This window comes from Neovison vison, chromosome 12 (assembly GCF_020171115.1).
Source record: "Neovison vison isolate M4711 chromosome 12, ASM_NN_V1, whole genome shotgun sequence".
NCBI lineage: Eukaryota > Metazoa > Chordata > Mammalia > Carnivora > Mustelidae > Neogale > Neogale vison.
The window spans coordinates 128193571-128216423 of NC_058102.1; the positions used below are offsets into that span (position 1 = coordinate 128193571).

Genomic DNA, 22853 nt, shown 5'->3' on the forward strand with positions numbered 1-22853 from the left:
ATATAAGCAGAAGCCTGCGCTTTTTTCACCTGATGTTTTAAAAGATAAATTTGTAGTAATCCTACCCGGTTATTAAAGACGAGTTTTCCCTGGAAAGACTAGATTGGGCTATTTTCTAATTTTGGACATTTTTAGTTATCTGTGCAAGTCTGCTCTCCCATTTGACAGTGAGCAAGGAATAGATCTTTATCCCTCTCTTCATTCCTAGTGCCTGGCATAATGCTTTGAATAGATTTGGCACTTACTATATATTCATTAAAGAAATATAAATTAATGATGAAAGTGATAGGCAAAGACTCTTATGGCTCATAGAATGAGTCACACCCTGAGACAGGTGTTGGATCTCCAATACTACTCCTCTAATTCTCCAAGTACACGCGCGCACACACACACACACACACACACACACAGGCACTGTTAAATTGATTGGAACTATATCCCATTAGGAAGAAAAAGAATATAAAAAGAAATGAAAAACAATAGATTTTAAAATATTCTATTGGGGGCACCTGGGTGGCTCAGTGGGTTAAGCCTCTGCCCTGGGCTCAGGAAATGGTCTCAGGGTCCTGGGATCGAGCCCCGCATCGGGCTCTCTGCTCAGCGGGGAGCCTGCTACCCCCTCTCTCTCTGCCTGCCTCTCTGCCTACTTGTGATCTCTGTCTGTCAAATAAATAAATAAAATCTTAAAAAAAAAAAGTCAATCCATTAAAAAAAAAAGAATTGATGTTTTGGGGAAGAATAATAAAAATCCCAAATTCACATTCTTCCAAAATATGCGAGGGAATTTGGTATGCTTCACATGTAGCAAGCATTGGTCAGCTTAGGTCCTAATGAGGGTGGACTGGGGGCATAAATTACACTTCTTAGGAATAACTGGGTACATAAAATAAGCTATTCAGAACTAAATGCCATTCCAATGCAATATTCTCCTGAAAGTATTTAATAGAAGTCTGATGTTTTTAAATTATAACAAATTATTTAAAAAAGTACTCTCGTGACATCACTAATTAAGCACAGAGTAATGCAAATGATCCCAAAATTTGTGACTATATTTCATGCAAAATCATGGTTATGTCTGCCCAGAGGTTTGAAATCCATTCACACCATTTTTTCTCATTCACACCCTTAATTCATGATTCAAATACAGAAATGGATTACAGACTGTCTCAATATCAAACTGTCTCCCTCAGACTTACTGGTTTAACCAGTACATGACTCCTTTCTGGGGAAATTTATTTTTGAAGATTTCTACCACTATTATGCATTGAGCTCAACACCCTAAAACTTGAATTTTAAAATTCTGTCTAGTCTTTTCAGGTTATTTCTATAATATCATATTAGTTATTTAAAATATATCTGCCACTCCTATCCTTGTAATAAATGTAGTAAGAAGCAAAGTGCTATAAAATTTATCTCTCTCTACGCTTGAGTACTCTGTGTGATCTAATTCGAAGATGCCTAAGGAACAAAAATGCAAGTGTTTCCCATTAATTAACCACAGAGTAAAATAACTGCATTACATAAAAAACACACTTGGCAGACTCTGACCCAACTGTTTCTTACCTCTTGCTGTAAGGTTTGCGTATTAAATGAGGTGAGAGAAGAGCCAAATGGTTTCAACAGGTCCCTCGCTCACCTCTGACTGGTTCATTCACTCACTATACAAACAGACCCAACATCCTATTTTCAACCCACACTTCACACATCTGAGTGTCTCTTTACCCACACTCACATCTCCAGAAGCAATGCTTTCCCTTGACCAACTGGTTTCTCAAGACCATTTGAGAAAGGGAGAAATAGGTGTTGGGTTGAGTGATTTTGCTATGGTTTTAAGATAAATGTTACCCCTTATGCTTAAGTCGATCCCTTTGGAAATAATTAAGTTTACTTACACTCGTGATTGATTTCATTTACATTATAAATATCATCAAATCTAATGATCTTGATGTTTACCAACTTTTTTTTTTTTAAATAAGATTTTATTTATTTATTTGACAGAGAGAAATTACAAGTAGATGGAGAGGCAGGCAGAGAGAGAGAGAGAGGGAAGCAGGCTCCCCGCCGAGCAGAGAGCCCGATGCAGGACTCAATCCCAGGACCCTGAGATCATGACCTGAGCCGAAGGCAGCGGCTTAACCCACTGAGCCACCCAGGCGCCCCCCAACTTTTTTTTTTAATTATAAGAAAGGTAGGGGCACCTGGGTTGCTCAGTCGTTAAGCGTCTACCTTCGGCTCAGGTCATGATCCCAGGGTCCTGGGATTGAGCCCCGCATCAGGCTCCCTGCTCTGTGGAAAGCCTGCTTCTCCCTCTCCCACTCCCCCTGCTTGTGTTCTCTCTCTGGCTATGTCTTTCTCTGTCAAATAAATAAATAAAATCTGCAAAAAAAAAAAAAAAAAAAATATATATATATATATATATATATATATATGGAAGGTATAGAAGTTCCTAATCCTAAAAGTTTTTAAGAAATTTTAACAGATTTAGCAAGGCTTTCAGAGGCCCACACTTGGAGAAAACAATGGAAGAGTTAAACTACAATATCTCTTAAATTCATTCCTCTAAACTGTTTCTGGACAACGCAGTGTTCCAATGATCTGAAGCCTGACTTCTAAACTCTGTAGTTCAAAGCTTCGCCACAAGGGGCACTGGGCTTTGCAGCACCACCTATGGATCAGATTCAGAGAGACAGAAAAAGGCAGAAAAAAGCAGACCCCAAAGGGCATCTTTTCATCACAGCCAGAGAAACAATTGTTAGGAAGAAAATGGAAACTTTGATAATATACCTTAATTATCGGCGAAAATGAAAAGTAAACAAATAACACAATGCCACATCCCTAAACCTCCAATTTTGGATGAAATTGAACTAAAAGCTGTCAAAGAAGACAGTATAACTAGATTTTTATGTAGAAGTTGCCATAAATTTAATAGTATTTCCAAGTCTGAATTTTACACAAAATCATATCACTGTCTTATTTCTGCAACAAAATAACACCTTACTGATTTTGCACGGTGAATGAGCTAGAGAAATGTGTTTAATTAATTGGTCTATGTATATTTACAGAGGTCCAGTCTGTGCCATTCTATAATGATGAATTAAACACATGTCAACCGTGTCCCCAGGAAGCCTGCTGTGTGGTAATAAAGGAGATATTTAAAACATACACATATAGGGTCACCTGGGCGGCTCAGTCGGTTAAGTGTCTGCCTTTGGGGTCATGATCCTGGGGTCCTGGGATCAAGCCCCACATCAGGCTCCCATCTGCTTCTCCCTCTCACACTGCCCCTCTCCCACATTCGTGCTCTCTCTCCCTCAAATGGATAAATAAAATATTTTTAAAGAACATAAACACATATATAAATATGACTAATATAAATTGTATCAAGAATAATAAAGAAAAAGAACTGAGAATAAAGGAGAGAGAGAAATACAATTTCAATTGGCAACTCAAGTACACGACCTTGAAGCCAATACTTGGGTGTAAAGAGGTTGGTTGGGAGAGCGCTTGCCAGGAAGGGAAATGGGAGATTCTCCAAACCAATTAACATTCCCATTCAATTTGAGGACAATATTTATAATTAAATTTTAATGGCAATCTAAAATGTACTTTTTATGTTTCAAACCCATTCTTATCAATACATCATATGCAATTTTAGAACAAACACTAGTTATTATAAATACAAAAGTTTCCTTGATGTTATAAAACTAGAAGAATTCCATTCCGCACAGAGATAAATTTCCAGTAATAAATTAAGACGATATATGAATATATTAACAAATTAACTGCTCTTGGAAGAATTAAGATGATGGCTTCAACAGTTACTCCACTAACATTTAAGATACTTGTAAATACACCAATCTCATTATCTTGGCAGATGAGATTTCACTTTAATTTTTTTACTGATTTTTCTCTTAATTACTTGATCGTAATGTTATGTGCCTTCTAAGTTTAAACAAGGAAACTAGAGGGGGGCAACTGGGGGGACAAATCTATTGTACAAGTTAGCAGGAAAGGTTTTGTGTTTCTGTTACCTTTTCTGGGTTCAATCCGACAGAGCATAATTTCCTGGTAAATTGGGAGAATTCTGCCCCTTGGTTTCTTGTTCTCAGCTCTTCGTCAGGCAGGTCTTATCCCCACAAACCTCAAGTGCCTCCTCATTTCTCCCTCCCTCATACAGTGCTCCTGGTACCATCTGCTCTCCCCTTCCTGCCCCTGCCCCCAGGTCCCCTGCTCATTGCCATTGCCAAGTCACTTCCCTCCTGGGTGTTTCTTTGCCTTTGAGTGCTCCTGTATTTCCAATCTGACATTAGGTTAGGAGCAAGAGAATATGTATGTGATCTTCAGAGATGCCAATGAAAATAATAAACCATAATTTCTGCCCTTGTCTCTAGTTCATATACCTGAAAATACAAATAGAACATATCAAGTTCATTCCAGAAGTTCTATATGTTCATCTACCCACTTTTCTTTTCTTCTGATGAGTTATTACACTCAAAATGCAAAAATGTTGTGGAAAAAATAAAGATGATAGATACAATGTAACTTGCAAATTACAACCTGCTTAGGTATTTGATCATTCAGTTGCTAAAGGATTTGGATTTTCTTCTTCTTCTTTTTTTTTAGACCTCCCTAAAAACCGAGATAGGAGCGAAGGGTAGGATTTCTGGTAACTGAATTTGAAATATCAAAAGAAAAGCTCAAATACCAAAATTTCCTGCTAAAAACTCTCCAGTAAGATCATAAAGGAATGACTTGCAGACTGGTATCTAAAGGCCAGTGTGACTATTCCTGCTTCAATCTGGGCGTAAATTCCTGCAAAAAGGCAGGAGTGGAAAGCTATTCTGAATATCGGCAGTTAAAGTAGTCTTGTGAAGGGACAGCACGTTTCTATGAGCCAGACAGCATCTGAACCCTGACAACAAGCCTAAGAAGGAGGTATTGCGGTTGTTCCCATTTTACAGATGAGGCTGCTGCAGACGGAAAGATTGTCCAAGTTCACTCAGCCAGCGAGAGGCAGAACTAGGCGTTTAGCTCAGGCAGTCCTGCTCTGGAGCCCATTTTCGAACCCCTCAACCAAACCGTAGTGTTTTTCCAGAATCTGCTGCTTCAATTATACAATCGAGGGGAGGTCTTTGTCCCCAGAAGAGGCTGGAGAAGAGTTGCCAAATGTACGCTGCTCTGCCCTGCTTCTTCAACAAGTGTGTTTTGGCAAGAGCGGAGACCCCAGGAGCCCCTGCCCACCTCGGGTCCCAGACCAGCACATGTCCCCAGGCTCTCAGCACATCCACAGGCTCCTGAATCATATAGTTGTTTTGTAAGTAAAAGGGCCTTATGCATCATAAAACAATGGGTATGAGACACACTGACATTCAGGAGTCTCTCATTGACCCTCCTTGTTCATCTTCACCCCACAACCAGCGAGTTGTCCCAGCTTCTTAGCACCCCAGCTGTGGACCAAGATGGTGGCCTCCCAGCTGGCCTCCGGGACGCTGCCTCTCATGAGGCTTTGTCTCCTGCACGGTGCTGCCATGCTAACCTCCCTTAAGTAGTATCTTCTTTACAATGCTTTTCTGCTCAACATTTTCTGTGACAATCCATTTCCTACCTGGAAGTGGAGGGTACTTGAGAGATTATAGTTAAAATGGTGAGAAGTTGCAGTGGTGACTCCATTTCTGAATTTAACTCTACAATACTCCCAATTACGACAACTGAAATCCCTTTTTCTTCTTTACCTTTTCTTGTAGAGAACACATTATTCCTATTCTGCTCCATAAATATGGACCACAGTCCAAATGAATATAACACTGACCCATTTACTGTCATCACAGCATCTCAATTCCTCCCGGATTTCCTTGTATATTTACGACTCCCCTGTCCCTGCTGAGAAGCCTCTGCTGTCTCTCAGACCCCTCTTCTCTGTCCTGCACATTCCCAACCTTTATTTGGGGGCTTCCCCTGAGCAGACCTTCCAGTACATCTTAGCTCAAATCTATCTGTTACACTAAAGCCTTCCAACTACACAGCCCTCACTGATGCCCTTTTCTCCACACTCACCGGATGTGACAGGTATAAATGCTTTACTGGCATTTTTCTTTCTGCTAATAAATTTGAACATCCTTTAAAATGTTTATTGACTATTTTGTTATTATGTTGCCCTTTATAACTACTCATTCATCTCCTCTACTTATTTTTCTACAGGGTTTTTTAGTCTTTTTCTTTTCACTATTAAAGAACTTTTGTATATTCTAGATATGAAAATGTTATCATTTGCATTACAAGTGCTTTTCCAAATATTTGAAGACAGCAGCTCTTCTTTCTACATTTTAAAAAGCTTTTCTCAGACTCTTCCTTCTCCATAGATAATCTAATATACTTAATTTATTCAAATATTTAATTTGTTTCAAAAAAAATTTTTTTTAATTTTGTTTAAAAAGTCTCTTTGGATTCTAGCTGGAATTGCACAGTTTTTTTGTTTTGTTTTGTTTTTAGAAAAAACTTTTTAAATTTTTTTTTTTTTAAGTGAACTCTACCCCCAACGTGGGTCTCAAACTCATGACCCCTAGATCAAGAACTGCATGGTCTACTGACTGAGCCAGCAGGGGGCCCTTGCATGAAATTTTGAAATTAATTTTGGAAGAATTAACATGTCTATGATACTCCCAAGCTACAGCACTGTTGGTTTTCTCATTGGTTCACATATCATTTCACATTCTTCAGTCTGATTTTATAGTTTTCTTCATTTACACCTCTCCATTTTGAAATGTCATCCAACTTTTGCAACTTGAGGAATGTGCATTTTCAAAGTTGAAAACACCGTAACTGTATAAAGGTTGCTTTTGATTCTATTATTATTAACTTGGCAAATATTATCATTTTCCATTGAAAGAGTTTAAATTCTATGGTCAGGTATGTGTAACTATCCTTTTATGGCTTCTAGATCTCCAGTCTTTTTAAGACCAAATCTGTCACCCCTATGGGGTATATATATATTCTCCTGGGTTTTCTTTTAAGATTTTAAAATTATTTTATTGTTTCTATTCCCATCTCTAATCCATCTGGAATTCATTTTGTATATAGGTTAAGATTCAGATCTAATTTTATTTTTACCCTGATGGATGGACAGTTATGTCAGCACCATTTATGAACTAATATAACTTTTTTCCCACTGACTTGAACCAACACTTTCATCATATATTAAATTCTTACACATATTGAACTCTATTTCAGGATTCCCTATTCTATCCTACTGATCATTTTATCTCTTACTGTACTAATCCCATATTGATTTAATTTCAGTGGCTTTATATTATGTTATGGTAACCCATAACTTAAGTTTTCCTTCACTGGTCTTCATTTTCATACTTCTAAAGGCTCTTCTCAGGCATTTCCTTTCCATTCAAACTCTAAGATCATTTATCCATATACTTTAAAAAATCTATTGGCTTGTAATTGAAATTGCATGACATTTGTATATTAATTTGGGGAGAATCACCATTTTTATCTACCGAGACATTCAGCCAAAAACATGACATGTCTATACTTTTTCAGATCTTGTTTGATGTTCTTCCATAAGACTTCAAAGTTTTCTTCATTTGCGTCACCTCTTTCTTATTTTGTGACTAAACTAGAGCATATGAAAATCGATATTTTACTACCTAGTTAAAAACTGTATGTATATGTGTACAGATAAACAGCAATCTAATTATCGATCTAATCTAATCTAATTGATATCATGATTGCTGAATTCCAGAAATCCTAGGAAATGTGACAACACGGCTAACCTCAATGAAAAAGATTAGACTTTGAGCCAGGAGAAAACTTTGTTTTACGCTTAAAACTGGACTCCTTTTATCTCTTACTAAAACTTGTAATTATTGCAATCCTATCTGAAATGGTTTCAGAAACATAATCCTTGCATATTCTTGCAATTAAAGATATTATCTAAAATGAAATACTCTCCTGTGCCACTAGAAACAAAATCTCTGAATAAAATCATTGTGAAATCACCACTAGAGTCTTACTTGACTAGAAAGTTTAGAAGCTTCCACAGCATGTTCAAAATCTGGTCTTCCAAGTACAGCAGGCTCTTTATTCATTACTCCTTGCCCTTTCTTGTACTCTGCCTAAAATGAATAAATAAGAGAATGTTAAATATTTCTACGTCCCAATGAAGAATTATATTAATATTAGCTGAAAAAATTATAATAGACCCTCAGTCCATAAAAAAGCATTTTTTACAACTCACCAAATGCTAAAATGCAGACTGGTAGAGCAGAAATTGACTTTGAGTAGTTATGTAAATAAATTCAACCTTTTTTGTAGTAAAATAATTACTAAATTTGAGTCTATGTATCCTGGCCTCATCATTGTGCTGATGGATAAACACTGAAAAAAAATTAGGAGAAATTTCTGGATAATTGAGACCCTGCCTTCTGCAGACAGATAGCCTGTATGGTTCCTTTCACCTTAGGAACTGATCTAACCCCGTTTGGTTAGCATCAAGTTAAATCTTGTAAATAGTTATTAATTTTGAAGCGAGTATAGTCTCTGTTATTCAAACATTTGTTTTGTGTGAAGTCATCCTTTTTAACCAGGGTGTAACATATATTTAATTAAAATGGTATTAGCCAATAAGGATATCTTGGAGAAGATATAACAAGAAAACAGTCAACATGTATAGAAAATGTACAAGGGTAAATGGTGACAAAAAAGAATCTGCACAATTAACAGTAACACAATGGGAACACGGCCAAATGAAGTTTGTTGGGACAGGGTAAAGTGAGAGACCAGACGACTAACAAAACTGACTTTCAGACTGAGGCATCTGAATGTTACCTTATACCCAAAGAGCACTTACTTCTCTAAAGCATTAGCCAAAGTCAAGGCAAATTTGAGCAGTTTCTGCATATACCTGAATAACTTACACAGTCAAAGGGATAGTTCAGATAAAAAACTTGAGGTATCGTTAATTCAGATTGATTAATTTCACTAATTAAATTAGCCAGTCAACTACCAAAGCCACGTGTCGTCTCTGAAAAAATAAGAAATCATTTCTGCTCAAGATAAGAAAGAGAGATTACATTGCTTATGAGCTTGGAGAGCTGTGTTGCCATCTTGATGTCTGGTCTGTTGAGATCCGCACTGTACGTGTGGGCGTCCTGCACATCTTTTCTATAAGAAATCTGATCAAAGAGACAATTTTGATTGAAAGAAAAAAAAAAGAAGAAATTAATCATGTTATAGGGCTACCAATCTTAATGTTCATCACATCAATTATTCTTGCCATCATCATCTTAGAGAACCCAGCGAACATAAATTGTTTTTTAAATTTTTTGTATGCACAAAATTTATTTGAATAGGTACATTATTTTATTTCTACCATACCTAAGTCTCACTAGCATTATTACGTGTGAACTGGAGTCATACAGTCTAAAATTTGTGAGCCCGAGACTTCAGCACAAAACCAGTCTTAGAGAATCTTATGGAATTCTTCGTGAATTATCACCTGAAAAGCGTGTCATTGCATGTAAATGTGTACGTACATGTTCACATACAGAAAATCCCCAGCGAGGGCTGTAACTTGCCCATCACACAGTCTTGACCCCCACTGGATGTAGGATAAGCCCTGCACAAGAGTGTAGAAAATCACTTCCTGGGGTGAGGGCACGTAAAGCTGCTCTCTCCATCTCTCTTTTTCTTTTTCTGACTGGACTCTTAAAATGCCCATGTCTGGCAAGTCGAGTCATGAGTACTGATATTTTTATTACCTAGCAAATACCATCGCAATGACTTGAGCCTCCGAAAATAAAAGCCGTGACATTAAGGGACATTCATTCTCTGAATGCACGAGATACAATCAAACCAAAGTGTGGAAAATAGACATTTCAACAGAAAAAAATACATGTACATTTTACCAAGCATACTTAAAACGATGGTGGTTATTTCGATTAACTCGACTGACAAACAGGAGGAGAAACCAGATGAGAACTGGTATAACGTCCCACAGTCCACACCTCACCAGGCTGTCCATTTCTCTGCCTCCTGAGCTCCGACATGAGCTGGAGGAGTATTCATCTATTTTCCACCAGAAAATAGATAATTATCACCAGGGGTGGTCGATTTGTCCATTACATTAGTTCTATTAAAGTTCTAAGGCGGGTGCCTGGGTGGCTTAGTGGGTTAAAGCCTCTGCCTTCAGCTCAGGTTATGGTCCCAGGGTCCTGGGATCGGGCTCACTGCTCGGCAGGGAGCCTGCTTCTCTGTCTCTCTGCGTACTTGTGATCTCTGTCTGTCAAATAAATACATAAAATCTTTAAAAAAAAAAAAAGAGTTCTAAGGCAAAGAGAGTAGCAATGGTTATTTTTAGGACACCCCTTCATTTTTTCAAGGCATACAAAGGTAGAACATAGAAACGTAAAACTGGACAAGTATACAAAATGTACTATTAATTATATTTGCATGAAACAAGTATTTCCAATATTGCCTGCAAACTTTCTACAATAGCATCATCTAAGGTGCTTATTCAAAAATTAGATTCCAGAGGTCCATCCCCAACCTTACATAGCAGAATTTCAGCAAATGGGGCAGAAGAATCTGCATTTTAATGAATTCTCCTGTTGATCAATATGAGCCAGTGTGTGTTCTAGATAATATCAACGTATCTGGTTATTTTCCTTTCAGTCTTGCAGAGTTAAAGAAAAAAAATGTACTTTCTTACTCCTTTCAAAAATATCAGGTATAAGAAATGAAAGCTCCCTATGCGTTCTATTATTTTATTTCAGTGAAATATTTATATATATTTCTACTTACTCTTGTAAGGCCTTGCATTTGTCTCACCACCATGACTGTTTTTTAAACAGTGTTTATAATCATGCATCTGTCTAAAAAGTGAACAAAACTTCAACAGAATTAACATAATTTCAGCAAGAACATCTGTTTTCCTCAGCATTTCTGTTCTCATAGGCTTTACCTTAACAAATAATTCAGGTAAGTTTTGTGTACCCAGGTAGCAAAAGAAACGGGAAAATGGGCTGAAAACTGAGTTATATTGTTGGGTGAATTTTTTAAATCTTTAAGGATGTAAAATTAAGCCAATTTCATTGGCTTCAAATAACCACAGGCTCGTGCACCAGCGAGGGCCAGCCAACCCCCCCACCCCCCTACACCCCTACACCCCCGCTCGCACCCAGTTAAACACAAGCTGTGTAAACAAAAAAAAATGGACTCTCAGGTGAAAACAAACCAAAATTACTACCCACCTACAAGACTAACTGTTCCTAAGTTACTGCATTCATACGGAAACCACAGGGGGGTAATGTCTTTTTGTTTAGAAAAGAATGAGGATAAAAATGGAAACCCTTACTTTTTGAAAAGAGCTGCAACCTTCCAGAAATCTCAGCTTCGCCTGGGTTATGTAATTATATGCTGCTCAGCCTAATGACTGCATGAAGAGAGGTGAGGGGCACAAAGGCGGCAGGAGCAGGACTCTGAATAGGGCCCCATCATCCATGTAAATTGCAAATTAGAGGCCGGCATATGTGACTCAAAACAAATATTAAGATTGACAAGAGCTGCAAATTCAAACAAGCGGACACCACAGAGCCACACAGGAGAATGGCCTGGGAGCCCCGTCACGAGCCAGATCTTCCAGAAGACCACCGTGCACGGGGACATCCCGCAGGAACGAGGCTGTCCATGGAGAGGCACAGGGCCGTGGGCTCCTGGTCTTCCCTATCTGCAAGGGGGTCTGACCTGGGCGGTGCGGCAACATGGCTGCCTGGCGGACCGCTCATCTTCCTTCCTCCTACCCTGGGTCTGAGGGGAGCTCGCCTGACATTTCTCTCACATCTGCAATATGTCTTTGCTTCGTTCTGCAGTCTGTCAGAACCCAGGAAGAATAAAAATGGCACGTGGCAGAAGAGAGATGTGGCAGGGGAAGGTCAAAGAAGACATATATTTTTTTCCTATTTCCTGAATAAATTCAACCCCTAAGTGCTAACTGTATTGGCATAAGGGACCGGCGTCCATCCTTCGGGCTGTCTTCTCTTGACAAGATGGTGTCCTGTACAATACTGCTGAATAAGAAGAGAAAAAGAGACTCATCATTGATGCTCAAGCTTGCACCCATCTGGGGCTGTTTCATCAGCCTTCCATGAAGTTTCCTCATTCCCTTCTAGAGGTCCCACACAAGGCCATAAAGTAATTATCATAAGGTGATTATTTCCTTATACCTTGATCTTATATCCAAGATAAACTACTTTTTCTTTTTAATAACATAACAAGATACAATGAAAATCATCAGCCCCAGATGGGTGCAAGCTTGAGAGTCAATGATGGATTTTGCCTCACTTTACTTAACGTCTCGTTCCCTACTGCATCCTTGGAGGACAGAAGGAAAAAGCAGGAGAAGGGAGATGGAAGGAAGGAGGACATAAAAGAGAGAAGAGAGGAAGAGGGGGAAGAGAAGAAATCATGACACCAATAATAATCGCCACTTTGGACCATTTACTAAGGGCCGACTAGCATATTAAGGATTTGACATTCCCTGCCTCACTCACGCATTTCTTGAACGGATGACTATAAGAATTTACATTCCTTACACCAAGTTCTGTCTACTACTCTTCTATTTCAAAATGTTTCTTAATTCTTAGCTATTTATTCTCATTAATGAACATTAGAGTAACTCCAGTCAGTTCCACAACAGAAACAAATGGAAATTTAGTGAGCATTACAACTCAACCTACAAAACAACTCCGGGAAAAATCTCTCAATACTATTTCAGTGTGTTCCCAAGAGAAGAAGGTGTATTTCCCCACTTCTTTAAACCTTGTGTTATACCTTCCATGAAGTTGCCTCATTCCCTTCTAGAGGTCCCACACAAGGCCATAAAGTAATTATCATAAGGTGATCATTTCCTTATACCTTGATATTATATCCAAGATAAACTACTTTTTCTTTTTAATAACGTAACAAAATACAATCTTATCTGTAAAGACTAATTTTAGTTTCTTTCTCAGGAACACCTGAAATGATTACCGTACATGCTTGATCTCTTCCTCCCCCCCCACATTAAATTTCTTTCCTGTCCCTTTTCCATTTATCTGGGTCATTTCCCTAAGGTATGCCTTTGTAATGGACATGTGTAATTTTTGTATCCTGGGGTTTTTTATTTGGAAACTGTCTCCCTCACTCCAGGTGATTTGGTGGGCTGTATCCTAGGCACCCTACCTTCTTGGTGGCAGGCATCACATGACAAGCTCTCCAATCAGACATCTCATTCTTTCAGAAACCATGATCAGTAATGGGGGCAGACACAGCACCCAGGGAGGACCCGAGTCACTGATGGATCTCGGGCTGGGCGAGAAACAGCTGCTGTCCTTCCCTCTGGAATCAGCGGCTCTAGGGATAATTTAATTTTGGAAACCCCAGCCGTCATCCTGAGACCACCTAGACAGTCTGTCTGAAAGCAAAGCCACGCAGTGGGGAAAGAGAAAGAGCCCCACGGACACTGTGAGCCTCTGGATCCAGTTACTTCGAAAGGTAACTTGAACTTCCGGTTACGTAAACCAATAAATTCTCATGTTTTCCTTAGCTAACTTGAAATGGAGTTCTGTTGCTAAACCTAGAAACTCCCGATTAACACGGTCTCCATCTCCGGTTTTTCTGCCGTGTCAAATCTGTTCTCCATTGCTTCCAATAAAAATATTAATTCTATCAAATCTGTTTTTGAATTTCTTCCTTGTCTCACCACGTTCACTTTGTCCCTCAGTTTGTACTGTCATCATTTTATCGTCTTTTAATCTCAGTTTGTTTCCTATAATCTACAGATTTTTTTTTATTATGTTCAGTTAGCCCACATAGAGCATATCATTAGTTTTTGACATACTGTTCCATGATTCATTAGTTGCGTTTAACATCTTTTGCGGCGGAAGGCCCAACATGCCAGGCGTTGTTCCGAGCACTTCACACGTACGAAGGCATTAAATCATCACCCCACCTTTGTTTGCTGCAGTGTCTGTGTCCAACCGGGCTTCCTCAACATTCCCTCCCAGGACGGGAACCAGTTATCTGCAGTCCCCTTCCCTGTATTGTTCTGAGTTGGGCTTGGCCAATGAGAGACTCAGGCTTAGGTCCTCAGTTAAGGACCAAGGTTGAGAGGTGAGGGGACAGCCAGGATGGCAGTCACAGACATACAACCTTGGGGGAATTAGGGCTGGTGAGCAGACTTAAAAACATCAACCCCAGCTGGCTCAGAATCATCGTTCCCTTTGCTACTCTGACGAGGGTTGATGTGATTCTTGGTGAGAAGAGACTAGAAAGGATATGCACGTTAAGTTTGCGGAACAGAAGGGGGGAGCATGGCCTGTATTTCATTATAATCTTGAAGCACGTGTGCAGTCATTCCCAAGAAACACTTGTATCCTAAACTCTCACATTAGAGAGGCCCCAGGTATCCCACAAAGGCACGTGGACTGGAAATTCTATCTCAGGCTTATTTCTGTCTGGGCATCTTGTATGTAAAAAATGAGTAAAGTATTAAATTGTAACTATTGGGATGCCTGGGTGGCTCAGTCGGTTAAGCATCTGCCTTCTGCTCAGGTCACGATCCCAGGGTCCTGGCATCAAGTCCCTGCTCAGCGGGAAGCTTGCTTCTCCCTCTGTTTACCTCTCTCTCCCCCTCACGAATAAAATAAAAGTCTTTAATAAATAAGTAAATAGTAAGTATTATTTTTAGGAGAGAATATATGCCTTTTATATACAGGTAAACGTAGGATCTGATATTCATCAGAAGGCAGAAAAGTTTTCAATCTCCTAAAAGATGAAGTAAAATACAGAATTGCATCTTTCTCGTTATTATTGTTGTCATTGTTTATAAAAAGCATTTTAGAGTTCATAGTTTTTTTATTCATGAGTTAATTTTACCACCACCAAAATCTTGTAAAGAAGGCAGAATAAGCATTACTAACTCTTCTATCTCAGAGACAAGCAAAGCACTAATGTATCCATTTTAATACTCACTCCCAAAGTGCTGTTATCGTAAGCAACATCGAGGGAACCACACAGAACCATGACTGCCTCTCGGGTACCGCCCTACTGATTCATCACTTTCACTTTCTGATGGAAAAGAAATTGTATCTCCTGATAAGTTCTTATTACCACTAAGAAAATATATATATCATTCTTGAACATTTAATCTCTGGTTTCCCCTGCTGAATACTTCCTTCTAATGCACACTGAATTGATTACCAATATGGTCTTTTGGAAGAGTTTACCACTCCAATTTCATCACAAGTCTACTCAGACCACATCACTTACGAAACTTAACATGGCAGTTCAAAATTTGTTTGACTTCCTTCAGAACTATTGGGTTTCATGTCTCTGGTAAGATTGATGAGAACTAATAATGTTTTACCAGGGTTTTCATTTTGAGCCCATCTTTAGGGGAAAATAACAGGATAGATTATCTCCAGTTTCTCTAATTACATCAGAAGAGTTTGGCAGGGGTACATCCCTTAAGATACAAAAGGATTTAGATTGGCTGTTTTTAATCATTTCTTGATTATAATATCCACAAAAATAGGTAGTTATATGGGTTCGGGATCATTTTGAACATGCTCTTCTGACCTAAGTGCTTCTTAATATAAATTTCATATGGAGTTGGCCTTTTATTCACTCTAAGGTCTGTTAATTATTTCAAATTGACTATGAAATCATCCTAACCTCTCAAATCACCCTTTAAGATTGGAAGGGGACCAAAGAGGACTCATATTTTACAGAGCTGCCCTTCCGCAAAGCCCTTTCTATATACCATCTCATTTAATACTCAAGAGAGCCCAGTGAGGGAGATATCACTGCCCCACTTTACAGATGGGAACACTGAGATTTGGAGATATCGGGGAACTTGTCCAAGATCATCCAGGCAACATGTGGTCTGACTCCAAATTCCTTTTCTACTATATGCTACAGTGGAGGGTAATTGGGTAAATGATCTCCAACCCCGTTCTGTGCTCACTGAATTGGTGGGGAAGGGGAACAGAAGAGACTTGTGCCCCTAGGACGGTCTTCCTCTTGAAGCTCTCAGTTACACAGAGGTGAGGAGTCAGCTGGCCCTCCCTGAAGTCCTTCCTCATCCTCTCCTGCCTATTCATGTCTCTAAAGGCTGAGGGAGAGAACGGTTCTGTGCCTTCTGGCCCATTGATAAATGTTTTTATAAAAGTTTGAGCTGAAAGAAGGCAGAATGTAAAAGTTTTAAACTGCTGTTGGCCCAGTTTCTTGGTTCTCTAACAGATATCAGAAAGCTGACTTGCCCTTGGTGGAAACATAAAATAAAAAGGTAAGCAAAGATGCATTGTTTCTAAGCAAATCGGATGTATGTGTGACAACACATTTTCTTTTAAATTAAATCAGGTCATTTACAGGCAGCATATAAAGGGACATCCCACATTACCAAAGGGTAATTCTATTAGTAGATTCACTGGAGTGGAGTTTTGTGGGAGCCAGAGTTTCATCTTTCGTGGAGATGCACTAGCCTCACCTACAAACCAGGAAAGGTGCTTGGTTTCCTGAGGCTTTTGAGACCTCTGTTTAAATTTCATATTGTAGGGACAACAAATGTATTATTCTAAGTGCCTTGACTCTAGAGGAATATCAACTACTTCACAGGTAGAATACAATTATCATTCGCACTTTAAATCTGAGTAAATAGTCTTAAACACTTTCTAAATCCTATTATATGTACAAACTTTGCATGTGAAGGTCGAGCCGAGTAGGCAGAGGAGTGTAAGTAAATACATCCTTCTCCCATAAGTACACAGTATTGAATGGAAGAGAAAAGGCCTTTATACTCTATTCCCTCAATCCCACAATCAAAGACCTTTTAAAAGAAAAGGCAGAGTTAAAATAATAACCCCAGTTCTATGATAAGGAACTTCCGTATTTGAATGTCATTGAATTATAGAGTTGGAAGCGGCCTCCCCAGGGTCCGTGTGAGGCGTTCCAGCCGCTCCCGGACCACCACGACGCCTTCATCCCCACAGCGCCTTGCATCTGGTGATCTAAATCCTGATGATAAACTATTTTGTCCCACATCTAAAAATTTTCATTCACAATCTTGACCAATAACCAGTGCCTTTTAAGAGGCAGGCAGTGGGCCTAACAGAAACAGTGGCCTTGGGAGTTCGACTCTTTGGTCTCATTTTCTTCGCCAACAGAATGGGACTCCGTACAGGGATTCGGTGAGAGCTGGAAACAACAGGAGTCTTGGCAGAGCTCCTGCTGCTCAGCAGTGCTAGCTAAGTGGTAGTTATTCTGATTACAACTGACACTCTATAAGCGCACCGTTCTTACGAAGCATCCCCTTCCAATGGCCTTGCTGGTAATTACAGACGTGCAGCTTTCTCGTCTCTCATCTGGGTTAAACCATCTTGGGAAATTGTCTTGGTTCTAGCATATGTTTACACATTGGAGTTAAAATCACTCTGTTTTTTACTTAAGCATTGATCTATTGAAATTAATACCAGATAACTGTTGCCATCCTGGAAAGAGATAACACCTGGCTGAGGCAGGGGGGATAGAGTATCAGCAAAACACCATTCAGTAAGGGAGCTAAGTGGACAGGGTCCATGGGAGATGACAAAGCTGTATCAGGTACTTTCCAAAGAAAAGGAGATTCTTGACCCAACTAAGGCAGACACCTTTATCTGAACTGATCGTAGCCCTAAAAGAACCTTACGAAAAGTTCCTAGATGCCTCTTAGAGAGCAGAGAACTCCTAATGGGGAGACAAATGAGCTGCCACTGAAATTTCAGGAAGAAATTATTCTTCTGGGTCACCAGGGTGGTGGTGGTCACTGAGCAAACACATGGAAGCTTTGATGCATCTGCTAACTCATAACTTTGAAAAGAACTTCTTTTCTATGGGCTTGTTTCCTCTCCCTTGGTTTCTGTTGCTAAGTAAGTCATTAGGCAGCAACTGCTTTCATGTTCTCCGTGGGTCTTGACCTTGACCACTGGCTCTCTACATGCGTTCCAAAAGAGGCAGTACTGGGGTATAATCTCACTAGCCTTTGTGAGTGACTCTTTCCCAGGCCAGTGATTTCTGCTGCCCTCTCTCCCAGTTCTTCTACAATTCTCGACTAGAAACTATGAAGGATTTACCATCAAGTCAAGGGTACTCCAGGAAATGCCAGCAACCCAACTGGTCCCAAGCAGAACTTCTAATAACTGCAAGGACCTGACACTTTGAAGATACTCCATGAGGTTTTAATGCCTTTTGATAGAATAGCTCAGATGGATTTATGTCTGAACACTGAGAGATTTAAAGACAAGATATTCTAAAGTCCTTTTTGAACAGGAGAGTTGTCATATGTAAATTGCAATGACATATCCACTAGTCCTGATGTGGGTAACCGCGATTTCCCAGAAAATCATGGGAGATGGTGTCCTTACGTTACTCTGGTGTTTATTGACCTCCATGGCGTGTCTGACGTCAGGTGGCTCCTTCATATGGGCATAATCTGAGAATCCTCTGGCGGCATCGTGTTTCTGCTTATAGGCAACCTTTAAAAACACAAACCATTGTTAGTTTCTTCAGGAGTACGCTACGTTCCTACCCATTAAATTTCAGCGTTTTGCTAGGAGTTTGTGTACTTGAGTTCCACCACCAATGGTCGTATTTGCCTAAGCCTCTGTAACAAGAGAATATACTCAGTGCTTTAAGGTTGGTGCTTCAGGTTAGAATCTGAATTCTGACTCTTTCCTGCTAATTTCAACAGTCCTCAACCACAGGCGTGCTGCAAACCCACTCGTACCCAGCTAGCTTAAATCTCAGGGACCATATTGGGAAACCTTTCAAATCTAGGCATTCTTAGGGTCATAAATGTCCAAGGTTTAAATCTTGGGAAAGCAACTGACAAAGTGGATGAAATGAACAGACATTTAAAGGTGAATTTTTCATTTTTTGATTAATTGTTAATGACTTTCTGTAGGCACAGCTATAATATAACATAAAGCTCATTAAATGCCCCAAACTTTGGGAGAAAATAAAACATGCAGGCAGATTTCTGAGGCCTTTCCTCTGCAAGGGAAAAGAGCATCACGCCAATATCACCCATTGCTACCATTTCAATTTGTCCCCTCCTGGGATGGAGAGAAGGCATAAGAATGATTATTTCAAAAGTAGAAATCACCAAATTCAATGACAGAGTTAGAGGGAAAAAAATCCAGAAGACAACAAAGAAATTATTCCTTTACTCACATTCTATTCCATTATCCTATGTATTTCCTTCCCAATTTTCAGTTACTTTTGTTTTATTTTTGTAGGATTACTTACTTTCTCTTCCCTCATGAGAACATAACTACCTAGCTCGGTGAATGCTCAGAACACAAACTGGCAAAAAGTAAGGATCAAGAAATATTTGCTCAATAAATGAATGAATAAAAATAAAACAGGAATGGATGAATGAATAACTTATTTTAAAATTAATTCAAATATATATTAAAAGTTTTCTAATAAAAAGATATTATACAGAACTAGAATAACTTGACACAGGAGAATGGAGGCAATTTTAAGAAAAAAAAAAAGAAGAGTAGTCACAAGAACAAAATAAGATTTAATTTTTAATGGAAAGGAATAGCAGCTCAATTCAAGGAAAAACTTTTCACCAATACAAGCTCCTTGAGAGCTATGCCTCTATCTTCTTACACATCTTTTAATATCCTGTGCCTCTCATACTGAATGACAGAGGGTAGAAATGTAATAAATGTTTAGTGAATGAATGAATAAATGAGTTTATTAAATATTCTCATGAACTTAAACCCCTCATGGGTTTTAATAAACAGTATTAACCATTCATTTAACTTCGATAATATACTTGTCTAGAGGATTAAGGTGATATTTACAAAACTAATTTTTTTAATTTATTTTTTAAATTTTTATTAACATATAAACAAAACTAATTTTTTTTAAATTTCTTTTCAGCGTAACAGTATTCATTGTTTTTGCACGACACCCAGTGCTCCATGCAATCCATGCCCTTTCTAATACCCACCACCTGGTTCCCCCAACCTCCCACCCCCCCACCCCTTCAAACCCCTCAGATTGTTGTTCAGAGTCCATAGTCTCTCATGGTTCACCTCCCCTTCCAATTTCCCTCAACTCCCTTCTTCTCTCCATCTCCCCTTGTCCTCCATGCTATATGTTATGCTCCACAAATAAGTGAAATATATATATTATATAATTATTGACTCTTATATTGACATATAATAATTGACTCTCTCTGCTTGACTTGTTTCACTCAGCATAATCTCTTCCAGTCCCGTCTATGTTGCTACAAAGTTGGGTATTCATCCTTTCTGATGGAGGCTTAATACTCCATAGTGTATATAGACCACATCTTCCCTAACCATTCATCCGTTGAAGGGCATCTTGGTTCTTTCCACAGTCTGGCGACTGTGGCCATTGCTGCTATAAACATTGGGGGTACAGATGGCCCTTCTTTTCACTACATCTGTATCTTTGGGGTGAATACCCAGTAGTGCAATTGCAGGGTCATAGGGAAGCTCTATTTTTAATTTCTTGAGGAATCTCCACAGTGTTCCAAAGTGGCTGCACCAACTTGCATTCCCACCAAGAGTGTAAGAGGGTTCCCCTTTCTCCACATCCTCTCCAACACATGTTATTTCCTGTCTTGCTAATTTTGTGACTGGTGTAAGGTGGTATCTTGATGTGTTTTGATTTGAATCTCCCTGGTGGCTAATGATGATGAACATTTTTTTCATGTTTCTATCAGCCATTTGTATGTCTTCTTTTTTTTTTTCCAATTTATTTATTTTCAGAAAAACAGTATTCATTATTTTTTCACCACACCCAGTGCTCCATGCAAGCCGTGCCCTCTATAATACCCACCACCTGGTACCCCAACCTCCCACCCCCCCGCCACTTCAAACCCCTCAGACTGTTTTTCAGAGTCCATAGTCTCTCATGGTTCACCTCCCCTTCCAATTTACCCAAATTCCCTACTCCTCTCTAACGCCCCTTGTCCTCCATGCTATTTGTTATGCTCCACAAATAAGTGAAACCATATGATAATTGACTCTCTCTGCTTGACTTATTTGTATGTCTTCTTTGGAGAAGTGTCTGTTCATATCTTCTGCCCATTTTTTAATATGATTGTCTGTTTTGTGTGTGTTGAGTTTGAGGAGTTCTTTATAGATCCTGGATATCAACCTTTTGTCTGTACTGACATTTGCAAATATCTTCTCACAAAACTAATTTTTAAAAAATAAAATCACCGCCTCTTACCATAAAGAAAGAAAGCCATCTCTTACAACTATCAATATTTAAATCTCTTCTCTGGCTCCCCAACCAAGTTCTTCTTGAAAACATTTACTGAAATGGACCTCATGCTGGGGTGTCACAGTCTCTAAACTGTGGAAGCTTTGACACAAATCCCCTCCCCTAACGAAGCCCCAATCTGTCTTCCCCTTGAGGCCAGGTAGGAAGAGTCTAGTTCAGTGGACAGAACTTCAGATATGGGCACACAGCTGTCAACGACTCCCATCTGCACTCCAAACCATCTGCACGGAGTAAGGTCCTGAAACTCTGTACCTCTGAATGCCCTTGTCTGTCCAATTTCTAATTAATCCACTCAAAATGCCCAGAATGTCCTAGATATGGTCTGACCTCTCCTAATTAGTACTGTCCAGTTTAGTCTACGTTATGATCTCTTATGTGCTCTACCTACTATTCATGTATCCATAGATCACAGTGTTTTCCTTCTGATAGCTACGTTGAGATTTCTGTCACCTAGATTCCTTAAGCCTTATTCAGTTCTGCCCCACTCCGTCCTCACATCCAATCCTGCATACCTAGTCGAATACAGGGACTCACACGCAGGACCCCCATGTTTTTCCAGGGATCACTCATCTTGTTAGACTCTGTCCATTGATTTAATCCATCAGGATATCTAATTCTCAGGAACATATCTTTACATTTTCACCAATTAGTTATGTTAAACAAGAAATTCATGAAGGACCTCCATTTAAGTTGGCAAAAACATTATGTCAGTTCCATTACATTCTATATTATAATTTGGGGGGAATGGAGGAGGAGTTTAATGGGTGACCAGGTCTATTAAGCCAAGAAGAAACCTTTATCAGATTTGTTCCTTCTTCTTAAATATAAAGGAGATAGCGTGTACCTAGCTCCTTTTTGCTGGGTGTCTGGTTTAGTCTGTATGACTTGTGACTTTATAAACATAACCAACACAGCCGATCATTTGGTGGGTTATCATAGAAATGGTGAGTCATCAAGCACAATTTTAAAAAGCACTCTTTCTTTAAAAGGCTATGTAATTTTCTACTCGCAGCATTAAAAGTCATTTCATTTATAGCTGCAACGCAGCACCACTTTAGAATTAAGATTACATCAAATTGGAGGCAGCTGAACTTTAATTTATCATATTAATTTTCATCCTTAAAAGAGCTAATGGAAAATTATGTCAAGCTAATACATTTTCTGATAAATTTGATTTCTTAGGATTTGTCATTATTGTGTAGCAGTTCCCTAGATTAACACTGTTGTCTTCATACCTTGAGAATCAAGGTTGCCTTGCTACTGGATACCTAGATAGTGGAGGACACTTAAAATAATCTTACAGATTTACATATAAATATGTTTCAGTAGTATAGTAGTATGTACGTTTATCTTGTATACTTAATAGCACGGTATGTTTTTATATCATATATATACATAAGACCTCTATACATTTCTAACTTCAGGATATTTTACAACTACTGTGTCAGTAAGTGCACTGCCAGTCCCCAAGCACCGACACGCCTGGAGCTCCTGAGGTC

The 22853-nt window shown here is 39.1% G+C and overlaps 1 protein-coding gene across 11 annotated transcripts in view; it reads right to left on the reverse strand.

Annotated features, from left to right (window-relative positions):
• The window catches only part of NEBL (nebulette), a 357048-nt gene that overhangs the window by 78567 nt on the left and 255628 nt on the right, over window positions 1-22853 (reverse strand). For 10 of the 11 annotated variants that reach the window (XM_044228984.1, XM_044228981.1, XM_044228976.1 and 7 more), the window contains exons 5-7: window positions 18447-18557; window positions 9081-9182; window positions 8022-8123 (exon numbers count right to left, since the gene is read on the reverse strand). The exons of the other annotated variant lie outside the window; for it this stretch is intronic. In XM_044228984.1, coding sequence (XP_044084919.1) covers window positions 8022-8123; window positions 9081-9182; window positions 18447-18557 — 315 coding nt within the window. The remainder of the gene's footprint in view (window positions 1-8021; window positions 8124-9080; window positions 9183-18446; window positions 18558-22853) is intronic. 11 annotated transcript variants of the gene reach the window in all.